The sequence below is a fragment of the Hypanus sabinus genome, chromosome 3 (genome assembly GCF_030144855.1).
Source record: "Hypanus sabinus isolate sHypSab1 chromosome 3, sHypSab1.hap1, whole genome shotgun sequence".
Classification (NCBI taxonomy): domain Eukaryota; kingdom Metazoa; phylum Chordata; class Chondrichthyes; order Myliobatiformes; family Dasyatidae; genus Hypanus; species Hypanus sabinus.
Window position 1 is genome coordinate 28,835,908 of NC_082708.1, and position 21,516 is coordinate 28,857,423.

The following is a 21,516-nucleotide window of genomic DNA, read 5'->3' on the forward strand; positions in this document are numbered from 1 at the left end:
TAGATTTAAAAGTACATTTGTTTTCAGGCCAGTATTTGTGGTTACTATTTTTATTGGCGCACAGGAGAATGACGGGTGACACACATCCAAAACCCGACCCAGTCCTGCCAAGGGACTTCAGACTGAAACATTGAATGTACTTTTTTCCATAGATGCTGCCTGGCCTGCTGAATTCCTCCAGCATTTTGTGTGTGTCGTTCAGATTTCCAGCATCTCTTGTCTGAGAAAGAGGGGTGATCTGATTAGAGGTGTATAAAATTACATCTGGGGTTCAAGGGAGGTGGATGTGCACAATTTTTTTACCCAGGGTTGGGAACTGGAACTAGAGGGTGTACTTTTAAGGTGAGAGGGTTAAGGTCTTTGGAACCCAAGGAGCAACTTTTATACCCACAGAGTTGTCAGAACATGAAATGAGCTGTCAGAGAAGTGGTTGAGGTAGGTACATTACTGTGCAAAAGTCTTGGGCACATATCCATTGCTAGAGTGTCTGAAACTGTTGCACAGTACTCTAGGAATTTTATTTATTGTGCTGTACTACTGCTGCGAAAAAAAATCATGACGTACGTGAGTGATGATAAACCTGCTTCTGATATGGGCCTCCATTATGGACTGAGAATGGGAGGGAGCAGGGAGAGTGGAGGGAGTGGGAAGCACCAGAGAGACATTATGGTGTGATCAAAAAACCAACTGACTGGAATCAAGTGGTAGTAAAGAGAGAGAGCTCTCTTGAGCTCTTATACTCTTGAGTATAAGAGTTGGAATGCAATGGTGAGGTTGTATAAGGCATTGGTGAGGCCGAATTTGGAGTATTGTGTTCAGTTTTGGTCACTGAATTACAGGAAGGATATTAATAAGTTTGAAAGAGTGCAGAGAAGGTTTACAAGGATGTTGCCGGGACTTGAGAAACTGAGTTACAGATAAAGGTTGAATAGGTTAGGACTTCATTCTCTGGAGCGCAGAAGAATGAGGGGAGATTTGATAGAGGTATATAAAATTATGATGGGTATAGACAGAGTGAATGCAAGCAGGCTTGTTCCATTGAGGCTAGGGGAGAAAAAAACCAGAGGACATGGGTTGAGGGTGAAAGGGGAAAAGTTTAAAGGGAACATTGGGGGGGGGGATTCTTCACACAGAGTGGTGGGAGTGTGGAATGAGCTGCCAGATGAAGTGGTAAATGCGGGCTCACTTTTAATATTTAACATGAATGAGAGGTGTTTGGAGGGATATGGTCCAGGTGCGGGTCAATGGAACTAGGCAGAAAAATGGTTCGGCACAGCCAAGAAGGGCCAAAAGGCCTGTTTCTGTGCTGTAATGTTCTATGGTTTGAAATGACCTAGCTTGGTGTCTCAGGGCTGGGTGTGTCTGTACCCATGCCACCTCCCACTTCTGGCACTCCACATCTGCCACCTATTCCACACCCCTCCTGCAGCACTCCACCCTCACCATTCCCAACATCTTTTGTTCCCGCCAGATCTACAAACTCACTCTCCGCTCCACGTTGACAAATACAATGTGCAAAAGTCTTAGGCACCCTAGCTATATTTGTGCGTCTAAGACTTTTGCACATTACTGTACATTTTAAAGACACTTGGACAGGTACATGGATAGGAAAATCTTAGAGGGATATGGGTCAAATCCAGGCAAAATGGTTTGCTTAGATGTGAATCTTGGTTAGCATGAACCAGCTGGGCTGAAGGGCCTGTTTTGGGGAGTAGGGCTCTGACTCTACCTTCTATCATTCATGATGCCTGTGAAACTCCCCCTCTCTCCCACTGCCCTCATAATTATGTCCTAGGTGCTCATCTCTCCACCAATGGCAGGTACACCTTGAGCAGTCCAAGCAGTTAAATTAACTTCCCCTACCTTAACAGTCTCCACCCACCACTCTATACTTCTGGGTGGCTCCTTAGGACCCATGATAATGTTCAGGCCTTTCATCAGCTGAATTAACATTTTGTTAGGTGGGTTAGTGTCTGATGCATCTCTCCAAAAGGCGTTCCTTTCTTTCCTACATTTTAGGCACCATATGTAAGTTGTTGTTGACCTATTATAAAATCCTTTTAACTGATCGAAATGATTAAAGTTGATAATTACGGCCATACTTTCCAATTCCTCTGAGACTCTGCATTGACGTGCTCCATCAGCAGAACTGCAGATTGTATTTGAGATGAATACTGACCCAACATGGAGACTTCCATTCATAATTTGCCAGTGTACTTCTTGACTCTTTGCCAGTAACTCCACCGCAAGTCCTTTCGCTGATGACTGATTATTTACAACATAGTCTTTAGAACAATTTTCATGTCAAAATTGACAACGAAAATGTTAAATTTCTATTGGCTCAATTTTCTGCAGTTATTACCATGACACTTTATCTACATTTTCAATGTTTTATCCTTTTTGAATTGGATGGAATTATTAGCTTTTAATTAATATACCCATTTTAAACCAGCCACTCCTCCTCCCTGTCTCCCATCCTTTCCTTCCACATGTCAAAAATGACAGGATGATAATTTATCAGAAACATGAAGCATATACCTCATACACTGAGAAATGGAACATTTTGAGCTTGTTATTCTTGGACGTGATACAGAACTGCTGTTGTCATCCTGAAATGTTTAACTTGCCATTAATTTTGTGTAATTTTTTTTAGCTATATTTCTTCTGTCTGAGATTTCATGACCCCCCCTATCAAGCAGTTAGCACAGCAGAATGCACAGGCACAGCTAAATACCAAACGACCAAGGTACTGACCCTAAACACAAGAGATTCTGCAGATGCTGGAAATCCAAAGTTAACGCACACAAAATCCTGGAGGAACTCTGCAGGTCAGGCACATCTATGAAGAAGAATAAAAAGCGAATGTTTCAAAATGCTGGCTCTTTATTCCTCCCATAGATACTGCCTGATCTGCTGAGTTCCTCCAGCTTTCTGTATGTATTACTAATACATAGACCCCACTGGTTCTCCAGACTCCATGGTGTGCAGCCGAAGTCCCCCGATTTTCATTATGCTGGGCAGAGCTGAGGGACCCTTGCTCTGGTACAAACATTGAATGTTTTTTTTTGTTCTGATACAGAAAATACTAAACAAGAAGAAAGATCACCCAGAAGTATTTTCAGTAAAAGTGAAAATCCAGAAATCAGGATATAAAATAAAAGCATCAAAGTGAAAAGAATCTATAGTTCCTTTTTTAAAAAGCCGGGAATCTCAAAGCTAATAGGAAAAGCTTTTAGACATATACACCCAGCGGCCACTTTATTAGTTTCCTCCTGGTACCTAACAAAGTGGCCACTGAATGTATGTTCATGGTCTTCTGCTGCTGTAGTCCATTGGGTCATGTGTGGTTATTCTTCTGGGATTTTTTTAAAATGATCATCAACCATTAAGCACATCTGCATGAAATGCTGTCACGGAAAAGCAGCATCTGTCATCAGAGACCCCCCCCCCCCCCCCACCACCACCACCACCCAAGCCATGCTACCATCAGGTAGAAAGTATAAGAGTGTGATGACTCAGCCCAGCAAGTTCAAGAAGTTACTACCCCTCAACCATCAGGCTCTTGAATAAAAGGGGATAACTACCCTCACATGCCCCATCACTGGGATGTTCCCAAAGCCAATTACCTCACTTTAAGGATTCTTTATCTCATTGCTTCATGTTCTTGTTATTTATTGCCACTTATTTATATCTGCTTTTGTACTGTTTCTTGTCTTCTGCCCTCTGGTTGATCTTTCATTGATCCTGTTGTAGTTACTATTCTATAGACTTGCAGAGTGTGCCCGCAGAAAAAGAAATCATTAGTAAAAAAATAAGACCACTGGGAATATGTGATAAGCTGATGAAATGGAGTGGAAGCTTGTTACATACACAAAATGCTGGAGGAACTCAGGCCAGGCAGGACCTTTGGAAAAGAGTAAACAGGTGACATTTCGGGCCGAGACCCTTCATCAGGACTGGGAAAAAAAGATGAGGAGTCACAGTAAGAAGGTGGAGGAGGGGAAGCAGAAATACAAGGTAGTGGGTGATAGCTGAAACCGGGAGGGGAGGGTGAAGTAAAGAGTTGAGAAGTTGATAAGCGAAAGAGATAAAGGGCTGGAGAAGGGAGAATCTGATAGGAGAGGACAGAAGGCCATGCAAGAAAGGGAAGGGGGAGGAGCAACAGAGGGAGGTGATGGGTAGGTAAGGAGAGAAACGGAAATGGGAATGGGGAATGGTGAAGGTTGGGGGGGTGGCGCTGGGGGTGGGGGGGGGTCATTACTGGAAGTTTGAGAAATTGATGTTCATGCCATCAGGTTGGAGGCTACCAAGATGGAATATAAGGCGTTGTTCCTCCAACCTGAGTGTGGCCTCATCACAACAGTAGAGGAGGTCATGGACTGACATATTGGAATGGGAATGGGAAGTCAAATTAAAATGGGTGGCCACTGGGAGATCCCGCTTTCTCTGGCGGAGTAGGTACTCAACAAAGTGGTTTCCCAATCTACGCCGGGTCGCACCGATGTACAGGAGGCTCTCTATTGTTAACCTAAGAAAGGGGATTAGGGGAGAGTACAGCAGTGAAATATTGCATTTGATATTTCTTACGAGTTCTACACCAAAGCCCTAGTTCTTCCACCATGTATGGCAATGACTTAGTTGAAATAGCAGAGAAGTGTATCAAGATTTATAACTTCTATCACACTGGGAAGGAAACAGGAACTCGCAGCCGAGTCTTGTTAAATGTTGACTAGCATTTGTTAAACACAACCTATTCAATACTTTGCTCCATCAATACTCTATTTTCAGTCAATTTCCCAACCATATTACTGCTCTCCTTTTTATCCCATGGACTGTAAATTTGCTTTAAAGCACATAATGCAATTTGTCCAGCAACCTTTGAAAATGAATCAGGGGGTCCAGATACCCAGGCGAGCCTCACAAGTACCCGAATGCACGTTAGATTTGGGTCAGCTTATTGACTGCCATACTGTTTTGGGTTGGAATCATACCCGGGCCAGTTTCGGGTGTGGGGGGGGGGGGGCGGATTGGAAATGTCAGACAGGCATTCAGTCAGAGACCAGACTGGAGAATTGAGCCAGAGTAGGTGAAAGATTTTCAAGCACTAATTTCAAAACTGATTTGATGTTAGCAGGTGTTGTGAGCTTCACCGTACAAAGGATTGCTGAGCACCTGTTTGAATTTGGCCTTGATTTTAATGGCAGGGCCTGACCCCTTGTAGAGTGGTTCTTAGGTTTCAAGCGTGGCTTGGTTAATATCAAAGCACTGCATTTATCATGGATAATTATAGTGGTAGAGGGGATGGCTGAGATAGGGAGGAATGTAACCATGGAAGGATTGGAATTAAGAAAGAAAATGCTAAGATCAAAACATTCAGCAGGAATTGGTGCAACTGAGCAAGTATGGGGTTCCTTACGGTTGATATAGCCGGGAGTGGAAATGGGGACAAGCTCCCATGACCTATTAAATGCTCCCAATAGTGTGCGTCTCAAATGGCCTCTGACAACCAAGTGCAGCTCCTGGCTTCACATGTGGCTTAGCGACTAAGCCGCTGGAACCGTTTCCACTGACAGGAGAAGGGGCAAAGGCGCGTTACTGGCGCCTTAAAACCAGCTGCTTCAGGCAGATAGTCTCACCAGCCATGGTTGGCTACTCATCTAGAAGGCGGCAAACTCTGATCTTAAGCCTCCACTGCCTTGCAGCTATGCCCACTTACGGGTAAGATTTTGGGAGTAAATCCCAAGGGAAGAATCTGGAGCTGGAGTCCCCAAGGCAGTTTTACATTGAGTTCAACGCTGACCGGCAACTCTTGTGAAGCAGCTGCTGCCAAGCTGCATCAGTCTCAGCCGCTCCTTTGGGCTCAGATGCTTGGAGAGGGGGAGCTAGCTACATGGGCAACAGCTTATTCTCCATATTGTATTGAAATGGCTTTTGTATCTATACAGCTAGGAAGCAACATCCATGGACCCTGATCAACAAAGGTCTCAAGTGGTCAGGGTCATCAGTCAGGCCATGGTGCAAGCTGTGATATGAGCAGCTGATGTAAGGATAGCCTGTGATTCTATGGAGATCAAAATGAGTGCAATGGAAAAGTGAAGGAACAAGAACACATACACAAGTTTCAGCAGCAGCTGAGCAGCGGCTGAGGAGGAGGTGGACAATGTTAGTTATTTATTTTTATTTTGAGATACAGCGTAGGAAAAAATGAGCCGCACTGCCCAGCATCCCATCTGCTTAACCTGAGTCTAACCACAGGACAATTTACAATGAACAATTAACCTACTAACTGGTACATCTTTGGATTGTGGGAGGAAACCAGAGCATCCGGAGGAAATCCACACGGCCACAGAGAGAACATACAAACTCCTAACAAACAGCTCCAGAGCTGAACTCCAGACTCCAACACCCTGAACTTTAATCGCGTCGTGTTTACCACTACATTACCATGGTGACCCAAACGGAGGGCACCACAGAGGGGTGGGAATGAACTGTATTAATGAGGGACAGCGTGCAAAAGTCAGAATTACGTCGGGCAGCATCAGAGTTAAAACATCCACTTGATGACTTTTCATCAGTGATGATATGGAGAGCCCTGATGCAGAGTTCCCACATGAAACTACAACTGTTCCTCGCTTCCCACGGATGCTGCTTGGCTCACCGAGTTCCCCCAGCAGATAATTGCTCCAGATTTCAACATTTGCAGTCTAACTGAATAAATAGCTGGCCAAATATTACTTCCAGACAGATGTCAGAGTAAAGGGTGAATTTGATGGTTATAGAAGCAAGTTTGTGATGGGCAATGCAGGTGACGGCCCCAATTCTCACAATATGGAGTTGCACCTTGGAATCAGGATTATAGTTTTGCCCATTAAGCATTTTTTTTAAATCCCTAAACTGCATTTATTTGTCAGGTTATACTTCTAAGGATCAACCCTAGGCTTCCCGTTATTATTTTGTAAATCATGGAAGTAGGCAGGAGGAAAGGGGAAAGAATTAAGGAATAGCACTGGACTGAACAGTGGGAGATTTTCCTTAATCTAACCTGGAAGTGCTCAGAGCTATTATGGGATGTCTCCTTAGTGCTAATGTCTAACATGCTTTAGCACAAGTGTTCCGAGACAGAATTCACAAACAAAAGCTCTCCCTATGTGCTCCATCTCATTTGTTGGTTTGTATTTCTCCATGGCAACATGACTCCTCCATGAATTTCTGCTGTGGTATAAATAGATCAGCCATCAATGATTACTGGGTCATAAAAATATTTTGTTAATGGCATACTTACCTTGATGCCAGGTCATATGTCAGCAGGATATTATTTTTGGGTCTTTGGTGTTTACCCATTGCCGAGACTATAAAAGTGTGAAAGAGACTTTTGGGTGGATTTAATGGAGAAAGTGACATCAATTCATGAGATGAGTGAGCTTGCACTGTGAATGGCAAAAATTGTTCTTGCCTTTTTGGTGAATGGAATCTTTCACATCAATATTCTGATGCTCTCCGTGAATAGACACAGCCCATATAGACTGAGTAGAATGGATCTCACAGTGTGATGTGCTTGGCTCTGCTATAACTCAAAGTGTCACAAAGTGGAAGCTGTTTAGCTTTATTTTTAAACACTGAATTTCCTTATAGCACTTTGCTAGACCCGATGCTAAGAGGGGAAAAGCATTTGGGTGGATGTTGAGCCAAGTGACAGTGCATTTCAAAGTAAATTTATTATCAAAGTATCTATACACACAGTGGCCACTTTATTAATACCTCCTGTACCTAATAATGTGGCCATTGAACATATGTTCATGGTCATCTGTTGTAGCCCATCCACTTCAAGGCTCGACGTGTTGTGCATTCAGAGATGCTCTTCTGCACACCACTGTTTTGCCCACAGAACTGTTGCTCACTGCTTCTCACACCATTCTATGTAAACTCTAGACCAAGGGTCCCCAACCTGGGGTCCACAGACCCCTCTGTTAATGGTAAGGTTCCACAGCATTAAAAAAAGGTTGGGAGACCCTCCTCTAGAGACTGTCATGTATGAAAAAAATTGCAGGAGATCAATAGTTTCTGAGATACTCAAACCACCCCATCTGGCACCAACAATCATTCCACACTCAAAGTCAGTTAGATCACATTACTTCCCCATTCTGATATTTGGTCGGAACAACAACTGAACCTCTTGACCATGTCTGCATGCTTTTAAGCATTGAGTTGCTGTCACATGATTGGCTGATTAGATATTTTCATTGACAAACAAGTGTGCAGTACACCTAATAAAGTGGCCACTGAGTGTATATCTCTTCATTGTGTTACTAATATAGTTATTAGTCAAGGCCCTAATGCAGACACCATTGATTGCTTCCTTCCAACTCAAGTGCATAATCATTACAATTAACTACCACCCTCACTTAACTAGGAAAAATATGTGCTTTCAATTTAATGAACTGATCTTAGCTAACAGATTTTTAAATAGAATCACATCAAATATCTCTGCCCTATAAGCAATGCCCATGTATTCACGTCTGCAATTTCCTCATAAAACTCAACTAGGTTTGTTAACTATGATCTACTCTTTACAAATCTCTGCGGACATTCTCCAAAGAGATCAAATTTCTTGTAGTGTCCAGTCACTTAGACATTAATAATGGATTCCAGCAATTTGTCGATGTGTTACTGACAGACACCAGCATAACAGCAGTCAGCTGATTAACTTGTAGTGCAGGCCGCTGAAAGGGCTTTGGAGATTGAACAGAGTCAATACAGAAACTGATGGACCTTTCAATAACAAGAGAATCAGAAGATATTGGGTCAGTACAGGAAAGTGTAACTGAAGTAAAATACTAGTCTTTATAGAATGGTTGAGCTGCCATTAGGAGCCAAATTACTAATACCTGTTTTTATATGTACCTATGTAATGAGCACTCAAGTAGCCTTGCAGGATTGTTTTTCTGTTTCCAGTTATCACCTTAGTGAAAAATTCAAAGTTTCTTTCCCTAAGATGACCTGATAGGGGTGTACAAGATGATGAGAGGCATTGATCGTGTGGATAGTCAGAGGCTTTTTCCCAGGGCTAACATGAGAGGGCACAGTTTTAAGGTGCTTGGAAGTAGCCACAGAGGAGTTTCCTTACACAGAGAGTGGTGAGTGCGTGGAATGGGCTGCTGGCGACGGTGGTGGAGGCAGATACAATAGGGATACAAGAGACTCGTGGACAGGTACATGGAGCTCAAAAAAATAGACGGCTATGGGTAAGCCTAAGGTAAGGACATGTTCAGCACAGCTTTGTGAGCCGAAGGGCCTGTATTGTGCTGTAAGTTTTCTATGTTTCTAAAGTACAGATACAGCCCCAAGTGCTACATGCAAACATAATACAGAACACTACCTCCCAGATAAGCACTGTATTTAATACTTGCAGACATGAAGCATAGAAGGAGTACATGTTCCAAACTGGGATCATTCATTCTCCAATTACGTTAGAAGTAGATAAATCTGACCCCATTAGCTACTATGGTATGTACTACAGATCCAAACAAAGCTTTTGGTCTATAGAGTAGTTGTCGATCCTACATGGAGCTGATTCCTGGACCACCTCCAGTAGACACCTGAAAGGCATGGAATAACACCACCAAAGATCCTTACATCAAATATCAGCTGGAATGACAATACACTGATACCAGTGTACTGGACAGTATCTCAACCATGATTTCATAGGGTTCAAAGGAGATTCATGAAAATGATTCCAGGACTGATTGGCTTGTCACATGAAGAGCATTTGATAGCTCTGGGTTTGTATTCATTTGAATTCAGAAAAGTGAGGGGTGACCACATTGAAACATAACAAATGATGAAATGCCTTGATAGAGTGGATGTGGAGAGGATGTTTTCTATGGTGGGAGAGTCCAAGACCAGAGGACACAGCCTCAACAGAGGAACATTCTTTTAGAATGGAAAAGAGCAGGAATTTCTTCAGCTAGAGAGTGGTGAATCTGTGGAATTCCTTGCCACAGGCAGCTGTGGAGGCTGTTTTTATGTATATTTAAGGCAGAGGTTGATAGATTTTTGATTAGTCAGGAAGAGATACAGGAAGAAAGCAGGAGATTGGAACGGAGAGGAAAATTCAATCAGCCATGATGAAATGGCAGAGTAGACTCAACGAGGCAAATGAACCAATTCTGCTCTTATATCTTACAGTCTTATGATAACGCAATACAACTCCAATGGACAGGCACGAGGAAATCCGCAGATGCTGGAAATTCAAACAACACACACAAAATGCTAGTGGAACACAGCAGGCCAGGCAGCATCTATAAGGAGAAGCACTGTCGATGTTTCAGGCCGCGACCCTTCGTCAGGACGAAACATCGACAGCGCTTCTCCTTATAGATGCTGCCTGGCCTGCTGTGTTCCACCAGCATTTTGTGTGTGTTGTTCCAATGGACAGGTCATGTCATCTGGATGCCTAACTCACATCTCCCTAAAGAGATCCTTCACTCCCAGTTAAAGGTCAGTGAGCCCCTAGCGGGTGAAAGAAACACTTCAACAAAATCAGCCTAAAGAAATTCAATGTTACATCTAAAAATGGGCGAGACATTGCACTCAAAAGATATACCCGGAGGAACTCTGTTCAAGAGGGAGCTGTGCTACACGAAAACGCCCTGCACTGTGCTATGAATTGGTTACTTAAAGGAGCTAATACAGTTTTATAGTACTGTAGTACTATTGGTAGTGGTCTAAATTGTTCTGCAATTCATTTAAATATATAATTTGTTACTCAGTTTGTCATTTTTATACCTTTTTAACTATTTCCATGAAACTTTGGCTAATTGGGGCAGCTGCTTAATTGGGCCAAAAAAGTGTCCCCAGTCCATTGTCCATATAAATACACATGGCATATAAAGTTGATCGCTGATCTTTGCATTTTCCACTTCACACTTGCTGACTGCTTTATATTTCCAGCATTTACTGTTCATGTTTTGGATTTGCAGCAATTGCCAGTTTTTATCTTCAATTCCCCGCGGCTGTCCTTGGCAGCAGTGACTGTGATGGTGTGAAGGAGGATGGGTGAAAAGACTTCACTGCTATTTACATTTCCCAACACTTGTCTATCTTCCTCTCAAAACATGTCCCCTCTGATCAAGATGTAGTAAGTACAATGAAACTAAGTCTCTCCACTAGGCATCCTTACTCACAGAACAAACACCACCCCTCCCAGAAAGCTAGGGGCACATTGTATTTATTTAGAGATACAGTGCCACCAGGACTTCCCAGTCCACTGCCCAGCAACCCACCCATTTAACACTAGCCTAATCACAAGACAATTTAACAATGAGCAATTTTCCTACTTTAGTCTTTGGACTGTGTGAGAAAAAGAGAGAATCCAGAAAAAGCCCACATGGTCATGGGAAGTACATACAAACTCCTGACAGACGGCGCCAGAATTGAATTCCAAATGCCCCAAACTGTTACAGCTAACTGCTACGCTACCATAGCATGCTAATATATAACGGGGGGGGGGAGGGGTGTGAAGATATTATACTCTGGCTGCTTTTGAAGGAACTGAAAGCAGGTAGCTACTTGTACTCCTATTGCCTGTCCTTAGCATGATTAATGACAGAGGGTGAGCAGGAAGAGAAAGAGGAGTTGCCTCAGGGACAACTCCTGTCCACAACCAAAGCTGTTTTTTCAAAATGTTTGTATGTCCATGTCAGAAATGCAGGGCAAATACCTAACATGAGATTCCTGTTCTTTCATACTTTCAACATCTTCATTCCAGCTGGTCTTAAGAGATACCAATCTGAAGAGCACCAATTGCCCTTTCAACACATGCTAACAGTCCAAATGTCAATGTTTTACTTTTCCATAAATCACTCATCCTTGTTCACTTGTAACTTCATGTTCAAAGGTCAAAGTAAATTTATTATTGAAGTATGTATATGTTACCATATACTACTTTGAGATTCATTTTCTTGCAAGCCTTTACAGGCAAAATGAAATACAACAGAATTTCCATTCTATAATTATCCACACCAAGCACATCTTAAAGGAGCACTGCTGCAAGAAAACAGTATCCAGTATCAAAGACTCTGACCATCCAAGCCAGGCCCTCTTCTTGCTACTGCCATTGGAGAGGGGGTACAGAAGCCTTAGGTCCCACCTCACCAGGTTCAGGAACAGTTATAATCCTTCAACCTTCAGGCTCCAAAACCAACATGGATAACTGCACTCACTTTGACACTGAATTGATTCCACAACCTAAGTACTCACTTTTAAGGACTCTACAACTCAAGTTCTCAATATTATTTACACAATTGTTTTTTACATATATTTGCACATTAGTTGCTTGTCAGTCTTTGTGTGCAATTTTTCATTAATTCTACAGTATTTGTGTGAATGCCTGCAAGAAAATGAATCTCATGAATATGAATATGAAGAATATGAGTGACATATACGTACTTCGATAATAAATTTACTTTGAGCTTTATCCATCCCTGAACACTACAAGTTCAGAAGGAAGTCAACAGGTCATGGCAAGACCCAAGCGTTGCATTGATAACGTCCTGCCCAGTTACTACAAACGGAGTGAAGAACTTAATCCAATTGTCTTTGCTAGTTGCAGACCTGACAAGTTAGAGTAGAGCCTTGTACTCTTGCAGCCACAGAATTAAATTTCTTCCTAAGTGAAAGCTACATTAGATTTTAAAGGAAAAGATATACTGCTGAATAAGCTTTGTTGTTCAGAACTAATTTTGGAACCCGGACAGCTCTTGAATATTGGGAGAATTCTTACATTGAGAAAAAGGAATCTGACTTCAACTACAAGGGGCCTTGGTGAACTAAACATCAGTTTTCCCTTCAAGCTGATGGGAACAGATTTCTCAATTCCAAAAAGAGTGCTGTAGATTTGCATTCAAAGACATTCCTAGAGGTTAAGGTTTAGTCTTTCTTTCTGCGTGATTAAACATGGCAGGAAGTTCAAACAGAAACTCATGGTTATAAACCAAATTACATTGTAGAGCACTTAACAGAACTTTCAGACCAACATGATGTACAAAGAGAGCTTAATCAGTGCAAAATAATCTGGAGCCCAATTCACTCACCACTTGAGGCTTCGCTTTGTTCGTGCTTGGTGCCAGTTCTCCATTTGGTTTCGACAGAGAGGATACACGGTTTTCAGAGCTGGTTGGCGTACCAGGAGCCATGACGGGCAAATCCACAGGAGATACAACGGGTGGTTCCCCCTTCAAAGTGTACTGCTTGGTGACATCTTCCAAGGATGGAGTCTGTGCAAGTGGAAGCTGCTTCCTAGATTGTCTTGTGGGTTCTGGGGTAGCAACGTGAACTGGTTGACTACATGACAAATGTGTTTCAGGTGCAACGACTTTGGACGATATGGGAACGAAACTGGCTGGTTCACTTGTGTGCCTTACGTGCTTGGACAATGGCCTTGTCTTGGCCGGTGGAGATTGGTCCATCTCACCGGGCATCTCATACTTCCTACCTTCCTGTTGTGTCACCCTGTTGTTACGCTTCTTGGAGCTCCGCCTCATTGACCTCGGCGAGAGAACTTCAGTGAGCTTTGGGTGTAGGCTGAAGCTCTGCAAGTTCACTTTACCCTGCTCCTCAATCACCTGCAAAGGCAACGTGCGCTCTGATTGTGAGCGGGACTTCCTAACCTGTTTGGAAAACTCTTCCAGGTCCCCCACCTCATCTCGCTGCTCCGAAAGGATTGGTTCACTGCTGGATGTGGGAATCGCCTGCTCCATCTCAGTTATAGGCTCACTTGGGCCCTTGAAGCCTGGCGTGGACAACTCTCCCCTCCGACTTGGGTCACTTAATGACTTCTTCTTCACCAGCTTCCCATTACCTTTCTCATCGATCAGGTTGTCCATGGTTCCTGGCTCCCTGACAATGCGCTGGATGACAGTGTTGTAGTCCTTCAGCCCATCACTGCACACCGACAGGTCGCTGGCTGCGCTCCCAGTGCATTCCGATAAGGCAGTGGTTGAGCATTCCAGGATGCTCCCTTTCACAGAGTTTAGCGAGCCCAGCAGGTTGCTGTCGACAGAGAAATGCTCGTTCTCCTCCGGACACTTCCGGTGGGGCATCGGGTCACTGAAGGACCGGTACGTGTCGCCACTGGACTCCCCGTTGCTCCCGTTGCTGGAATCGGACCCATTGTTGCCTCCGGGAGGGTATTTCCTTCTGCGTCGAACGGAACTGGGAGTCGAAGGGGGATCCAGTGTCACAGGGGCGGCAGTTTTATTGTACACCACATCTCCTCCGATTGCAACACTCTCGTAGCCGGACCTCACTGCGGCCATTGCTGGAGCAGACCCTTTGCTGGCAAGCAGCTCCTGGTGATCCTCCGCGCTCGTGCCGCTGGCTGGCTTGCGTTCCAACACGTGACTAGCTATGTCCTTGTACAAAGTGCTGCTGGATCCATTTTCAGGCTCGGTAACAATCCCCTCGTCAGTCATACTCGACTCAGGGCCCGACAGGTCATCTGCCGATTTCCCACCCGACAGATTCTCCTCGGATCCTCCCCGCTGCGCGCTCTTTAGCTCTCCAACCACCGAAGCAGCTAGAACCTCAGGGTCCTTTGGAAACAGCCCGACTTCCTCCTCGCGCCCATGACACTCCCCCTCCTTCTGGCCAAAGTCATCCAGGGGTTCCTTCTGGGACCACATCATGTTGATCTTCTCGAACAGCTGCCCAGCCTCCTGGATGTACTGAACCTGCATGTCAACGGGCCGCACGTCCTCGCCTCTCTGCCCCGTGCTGTCCTGGCCCTCGCCCTCTGAAGCGGAATCACAGCACCCTATGTTCGCAAGCATGACTTCTGAAGTACTGGGTTTCATGACGCTGCGAGGCACCAGCCTGCGGGGAGCTGGCTTGTCGGAGTATGTGAAAGACTTGGCACGGCGGAGAGTGGCAGTGAGGTCTTTGAGAGTGGGGCGTGCACTCCCCGGCTGCTGACTCAGAGACTGGAGTGAGCCTCTTCCCCTCCCCACCGAGGCAAGCTCCCGCAGTCGGTTAGCACTTGGGCACTGGGTGTCTCCAGTGTGGCTGGGATTAACCCCATCACTGGGATAGTCTTCCTTTTCCTTTCTCTTCATTCTGAGAGCTGAAAAGTCCGATTTGAGAAAACTAAACAAAGTCAGTGTTTCCGAGGCTATATCAGGATTTGACATAGACTTTCTCTGCTTCGATTTATTAGTGCTACATTCATACTGCGGGCTCACTCTCCCTGCTGAAGTCTCATTCATTACCTTGACAATCCCAAAGGGCAGCTTGGGTCGGGAACGCACTGGTGGTTTGAAATGCTTTGCTGTCTCATCACTGTGACCAAAGACTGGTGGCCGGTGCATGCTCACACTCCCCTGGAAGTTCCTGCTTAATCCTGAATAGTGATCTTCCTCCTTTAAAGTTTCAGTGCTGGAATACCTGCTGCTGCTCCGGGAGCTGCCTGGGCTCGGCAGGAACGACTGGATGTTGACTTTTGCAACTCTGGAGACCATTGGTATGGGTGACCCTGAGGTGCTGCTCTGAGGCTGATTTACAGTGATGGGCGTTGCACTATCTCCAAGCGGTCCAACGGACCTTTTATGGTTCTGTTCAACTTTGCTTGTCTGGCAGGCTGCTGAGATACAATGTTTTCTCTCACGTGTTAGAGCTGCCAAGCCACACGGTGCCGAGCCCAACTCTCCGGCGGGCAGTGGCTTCAAACCTTCATCGCTTTTACAGACCAGGTGCCCCAGCTGACCCTCCCGCCTCGACGGAGACACGCCGAGGGGGCCATCGCTGTCAGACTCGTCATCCTTGCTGCCTACCTGCACGCTGGCTTTCTTCTTCCTCAACGACCGTCTCTTGACGTCCCTGTGGACCACGGGATGAGGATCCTCGTCGCTGCCGGAAGACCCGTCCCGGGGCCGGGAGAGCTTGCTGGCTCGGCAGCTGGTGTGGGAGGTGCCCTGCGCCGGCTCTCTGCCGTCTCCCCTCTCGTCGCTGGAACTCGCCTCTGAGCCCGGAGCAGCAGCCGTGAGGACGGCCTGTGGTTTGGAGCAGTTATGCCTGGAATGCGCGCTATCTGATCGCGGACTTGCCTCTTGTTTATGCACACCAGAGGAACACCAAGGCAACATTGGAGCTGGTGGAAAGAAACTCCGAGGGGGTGGCGGTGGCGGTTGACCACTGATGCTCTCACTCCAGCTGGCCTGGGCGCCTTCGGTCTCGGGACAGGGAGCCCCCTGGCCGGCCGCTTCGCTTTGCTCCAGGGCTACCTCCCATGGGCCACTGAAGTCAGGGGAGTCGGAACTCGGTCGTGGTGGTCTCGTCTCTCCAAAGAGTTTGAGCATCTCGGCGACGCTGGGCCAGTTGGTGACCTGTCCGGAATTTGGCTGGGCAGTTCGGCCCTGCGGGGGCACCTCGGGTACCTTCACCCCGGGCGTCCCATCTCCCTCCCCGCCGCAGCCCGCGGGTACCGGTTCGAGCCCCGCTTCCTCCTCTCGACTGCCTTTGCCCGGAGCCCAGGACTCCCCTTCGGTAGTCTTGTCGTGGAACCGGGCTTTCGGCACGCAGGCAGCCGGGCTGTTCTCCACGGGGTCGAAGAGCTCCGAGAGCTGGCGGATGGACGGGGAGATCGAATGGCTTCTTTTCACCTCCGGGCTGGAGACATTGGCAGAAACCAGTTTGGAGACTGACCGCAGTTTGCCGGTAGATCTGACCACACTTTGTTGACTGCCGGCTCCAGCAGCCTCGCATATGGGGGGCTGGGCAACGCTGGATACAAGTTTCGGCTCCTGCTGACTCTCATCAGCCGAGATTTTGGGTCTCCACTCGCTCAGATATTTCAATGAAATACTTCTATAAACAGTCACTTTTCTCCCTTGATCTTTTTCCGCCATCGCTTTTTAAAATATTTTCTCCCTTTCACATCCACTGTTCCAGAGGTCGCGTTTTGTAACCCACCCAATACATCGTTGATCTATTTCTTTTGCACCCCCCCGTCTTTAAAATTCCCAAGTTAATAAATACTCACTGAACTAACGCATAAAAGAACAACCCAAGCGAGCAAGGAACAAGCGTTGACCTTTCCGACACTTTGCTCGATTCTTGATCTCATCCATGCGCTGCAGGAGAAAGTTTTGCCAAAAAAAGGAAATTTCCTCTCCAACTTTTTCGCGCTGTGACTTAACTTTTCGAAACCGACTAGTTCCAGACACAACCAACGAAGCCAACAGCATTTTTTATTTCCCTAGCTGCAGGCGTATTTCTCCGTGCCCACTGGCATTTTGTTTGGTCTCTCCTACAATCTGTTGCCCACTTTTGCGTGACTTTTGTCTTTTTGCCCCCAAAAAAAACAAGCCATGCAAATAAAGTGTAGTAAAGGGGGCGGAGAAAGACAACTGGGACGGCCTCTGGGTAAAAAAATTGGTGGAGGGGTGGATTAAGATTTCTTAAATTTATTTTGAGGTAGCTCTTGCATCGTAAAATGTGTTTCTGTTGCTTTTAGCTATTGTTTTAAGTGCATCTTTGTGCACGTTAACGGGATTTCTGCGTTGAAAGGCGGGGCCGATTCCCTGCCTACTTACCTTTCTTTGTGTTGGAGACAATTCACCGGAGCCCCCGCCCCCACCCATCTTTCCACGGTTCCTGCGATTAATCAGGCTGTGCCTCACTCGCTATCTTTTTTTTTCCTCACCGGCTTTCACCCTAAACTTCTCAAAACGTGTTTTTTGTTTATAACATAAATTATTGTAAGGTGACACGCTCCAGTAATAATCGGTGAAATTGGCGCTCCATTTAAAAGGAAGGCTTTATCGCCCCCACGTGGACTCTGACGTAATTGCAAAAATAGACTGGTTTTATCTTTTCTGTGCACAGTATTGCAAATATTCGCCCTTCATTCTGTGTACAAACTGTCAAATACAGAGTATATTTATTATCAAAGTACGTATATGTCATCGTGTGCTACCTCGAGGTCCAGTTTGTTGCAGGTATTCACAGTAGAACAAAGAAACACAATATAATGAAAAACTACACACAAAGACTGAAAAACAACCAATGTGCAAAAGAATTCAAACGGTACAAATAAAAAAAAACAAGTAAAAATAAATTGTTTAATTGTTATGTGCCATGTTGTATGATGTGGGCAATTATGGTCTTTCCATGACCATCATTGTTCTTGACAAATTTTTCTACTTAAGTGGTTTGCCATTGCAGCCTTCTGGGCAATAAATAATGAAAATATGAGTTGTAGAGTCTTTGAAAGTGGCTCCATAGGTCGTGGAATCAGCTCAGTGTTTATTATTGAGACCCAGCACGGAATAGGACCTCCCGGCCCTCTGAGCCATGCTGCCCAGGTTTAATGCTAGCCTAATCATGGGACAATTACAATGACCAATTAACCTCCCAACTAGTACAGCTTTGGACTGTGGGAGGAAACCATGTGGTCAAGGGGTGCACATACAAACTTCTTACAGTCAGCGGTGGTGAGGTGCATGATGTTACCTATGCTGGTTCAGGAGCCTGATGTTGAAGAGCAAGCACTGTTCCTCAACCTGGTGGTGTGGGACCTAAAACTCCCGTACCTTCTTCCCGATGGTAGCAGCGAGAAGAGAGCATGGCCTGGATGGTGAGGTCCTCGATGATGGACGCTGCTTTCTTGTGGCAACACTCCTTGTAGATGTGCTCAATGGATTGACCTTTCCGGGGTTTCTATCTCTATCTGCAGACGAGAGTGAGCTGAAAGTTCTCACAACTTGATAACCAGGAAGGCACAAGAGACTGCAACTGCTGGAATCCGCAGCAAAAAGAAGCAAAGCTGAAGGAACTCAGCAAATCAGACAGAATCTGTGGAGGGAAATAAGCACCCAATGTTTTGGATCAAGACTCTCCAAATCTAAGGTTGTGATCAAACCCTTGAGAAAAAAACAAAACATCCCCACCAATTCTGGGGCATCTCTAGTTCATGAGTACTTGAAGTGGTGAATGGTGGTATGGCTATTAGGGCTGCTGCCTCACCGTCCCATTGATTCAAAACCTGACCTATAGCACTGTCTGTGTGGAGTCCACACACTCTCTGTGGCCCTGGGAATGGCCCCAGCACTCCATGTGCTGAGGAGAGCAGGGAGACAATGGTACAACTTCAGAAAACATTAGGTGGGCCACAGCTGAAAAAATGTGTGCTCTGTGCACTACTGGAAAGACACGTCTGCATTTGAGAGGATACAGAGAAGATTCATCAGGAAGAATTTTAATTACAAAGAGGAACTGACTCTTCCAGCTGCACCATTGTTTGACCCTTCTCCACTTCAAATGATCATCCTGTTTGCCTTCTTACCCACGTTACCAATGTTGCTTCCTTTCGAAGTCTCTCTTCCTCAACATTTGTTTGGATCTTACCATTCTGTCGTACCCCCATTATTCCTCCCTCGCACAACAGGATTAAACTAATCTGCCAATGCTCTGCCCTTCCTACCAAATGATCATTACCATCATATAGCTTACAATTATCAAGAGCACTACTAATTATTGGGTTATCTGCAAACATTAATCACTGCTCATACATCCACATGGAAATTGTTAATTTATGTAACAGCATCAACTCCTGTGGTACACCACCAGCCCTGTGCTCTCAATCACAGAAACAACACCACACAATCACCATTCTGCCCAATACCAAGGCAATTTTGTATCCAATCTGCCAACTTGACCTGGACGGAATATGCTCTAAACTTTTGGACCAGTCTGCCATGTTGGGCCCTATCAAAGATCTCGCTGGTCCATGTAGATTATATCAACTGCACAATGAACTGTCATTTTAATTCTCCATCACACTCCAATTTCTCATCTTTTTTCTTTAATCCTTAACACTGAGCTTCAATGCAAAAGGGCAAGTTTAAGGAAGAGCATCTCATTTTCTGACTGGGTGCATTCATATTCAGACAATGTCAGATGGTTAGAATTTCCAGTCGGCATCAGAACTACGTTTTTAGTTCTGTGCAGGCACTGACTGGCCTGCTGAGGATTTTCAGAATTCGCCGGTTTTTATTTCAGATTTCTAGCATCTGCAGATTTTTTTTGCCTGTGGTCAGAGCCGTACAGGACTGAAGATTCAGCTTGCTATCAAGTGGCTATCCATAGTAATTCCAGCTACCAACATGCAGCCCAAAACTTTGTGGCTGACATGAATACACTCAAAAACTTTAACACGCCAAAAGCAAGCTGCTACCATTGCTAAATACCTGAAATAAAACAGAAAATGTTAGAGATACTCAGAATCCAAATCAGGTTTGCTATCACTGAAGTATGCTGTCAAATTTCGTTATTTTGCGATAGCTGTACACTGTAAGGCATAAAAAATCACTATAACTTACAATAAGAATATATAAAATAATAAATAGTGGAAAAGAAAGCAAAATAGTGAGATAGTTGATGAATGATTCAGCAATCTAATACAGAGGGGAAGTAGACTTTCCTAAAATGTTGAATGTAGGTCTTTATACCCCTCGACCTCATCTCTGATGGTAGTAATGGGAAGAGGGCATATTCTAAGTGGTAAGGGTCCTTACAAAGTATAAATTAAAATTTATCATCAGAGTACATACATGTCACCACATTTTCTTTTTTTTGTGGGCATACTTAGCGAATCTATAGAACAGTAACTGAAAACAGGCTCAATGACAACAAATTGTGCAAATACAAATGTAAATAAATAGCAATAAATGACTAGCATGACATAACAAGATAAGGAGTTCTTAAAGTGGGAACACCAGAAGCAGGACGACTGCAGTTCTCCCCTTTTTGTTGAGGGGTAGTAACTGTTCTTGAACCTGGTGGTGCAAGTCCTGAGGCTCTTGTATCTTCTGCCTGGTGGCAGCAGTGAGAAAAGAGCATGGCCTGGGTGGTCTTTGATAATACATGCTGCTTTTCTACGGCAATGTTTCACATTGATGTGCTCAATGGTTGGGAGGGTTTTACTCATGATGTACTTGGCCAAATCCACTACCTTCTGTAGGATTTTCCACGCAAAGGCATTATACCAGGCTGTAATAAAGCCAATCAGCACACTTTCCACCACGCATCTATAGAAGTTTGCCAAGGTTTTCGATGACATGCCAAAACTCCGCAGGCTCCTGAGGAAATAATGGCACTGTTGTGCTTTCTTTGAAATTACTTTTATATAACGGATCAGGACAGGTCCTCTGAGATAGTGACACATGCGTGCCACCTTCTTCAGGAATTGCCTCCTGAAGATGTTCTTGATTGTGTGCCTGTGATGCAGCTGGCTGAGCATACAACCTGGTGCAAACTCGTACAACTCAAAGGGAATGGAGACAAGTACGGGGACAAGAGTTCACGATTCACGGGAAATGCACATACCGCGAAGAAGGATTCCTATCTGATTCCAAATGGGACAAAGGTCAAGCTTGAATATGGGATTGTTAGGGATTGAACTGGGGTGCTTAGAAGCAGTTGAGGATTCACCATAAATGTTAATCTCTCAATAACACCAAATGA

General features: G+C 44.9%; 1 protein-coding gene across 2 annotated transcripts in view; it reads right to left on the minus strand.

Annotated features, from left to right (window-relative positions):
- Window positions 1–18,211, minus strand: part of LOC132391139 (rho guanine nucleotide exchange factor 17-like) — a 483,152-nt gene extending 464,941 nt beyond the window's left edge. For both annotated transcript variants that reach the window (XM_059963957.1, XM_059963956.1), the window contains exon 1: window positions 13,092–18,211. In XM_059963957.1, the coding sequence (XP_059819940.1) occupies window positions 13,092–16,898 (3,807 nt within the window). In that variant the 5' untranslated portion in view covers window positions 16,899–18,211. The remainder of the gene's footprint in view (window positions 1–13,091) is intronic.
- Window positions 18,212–21,516: the final 3,305 nt, after the last annotated feature.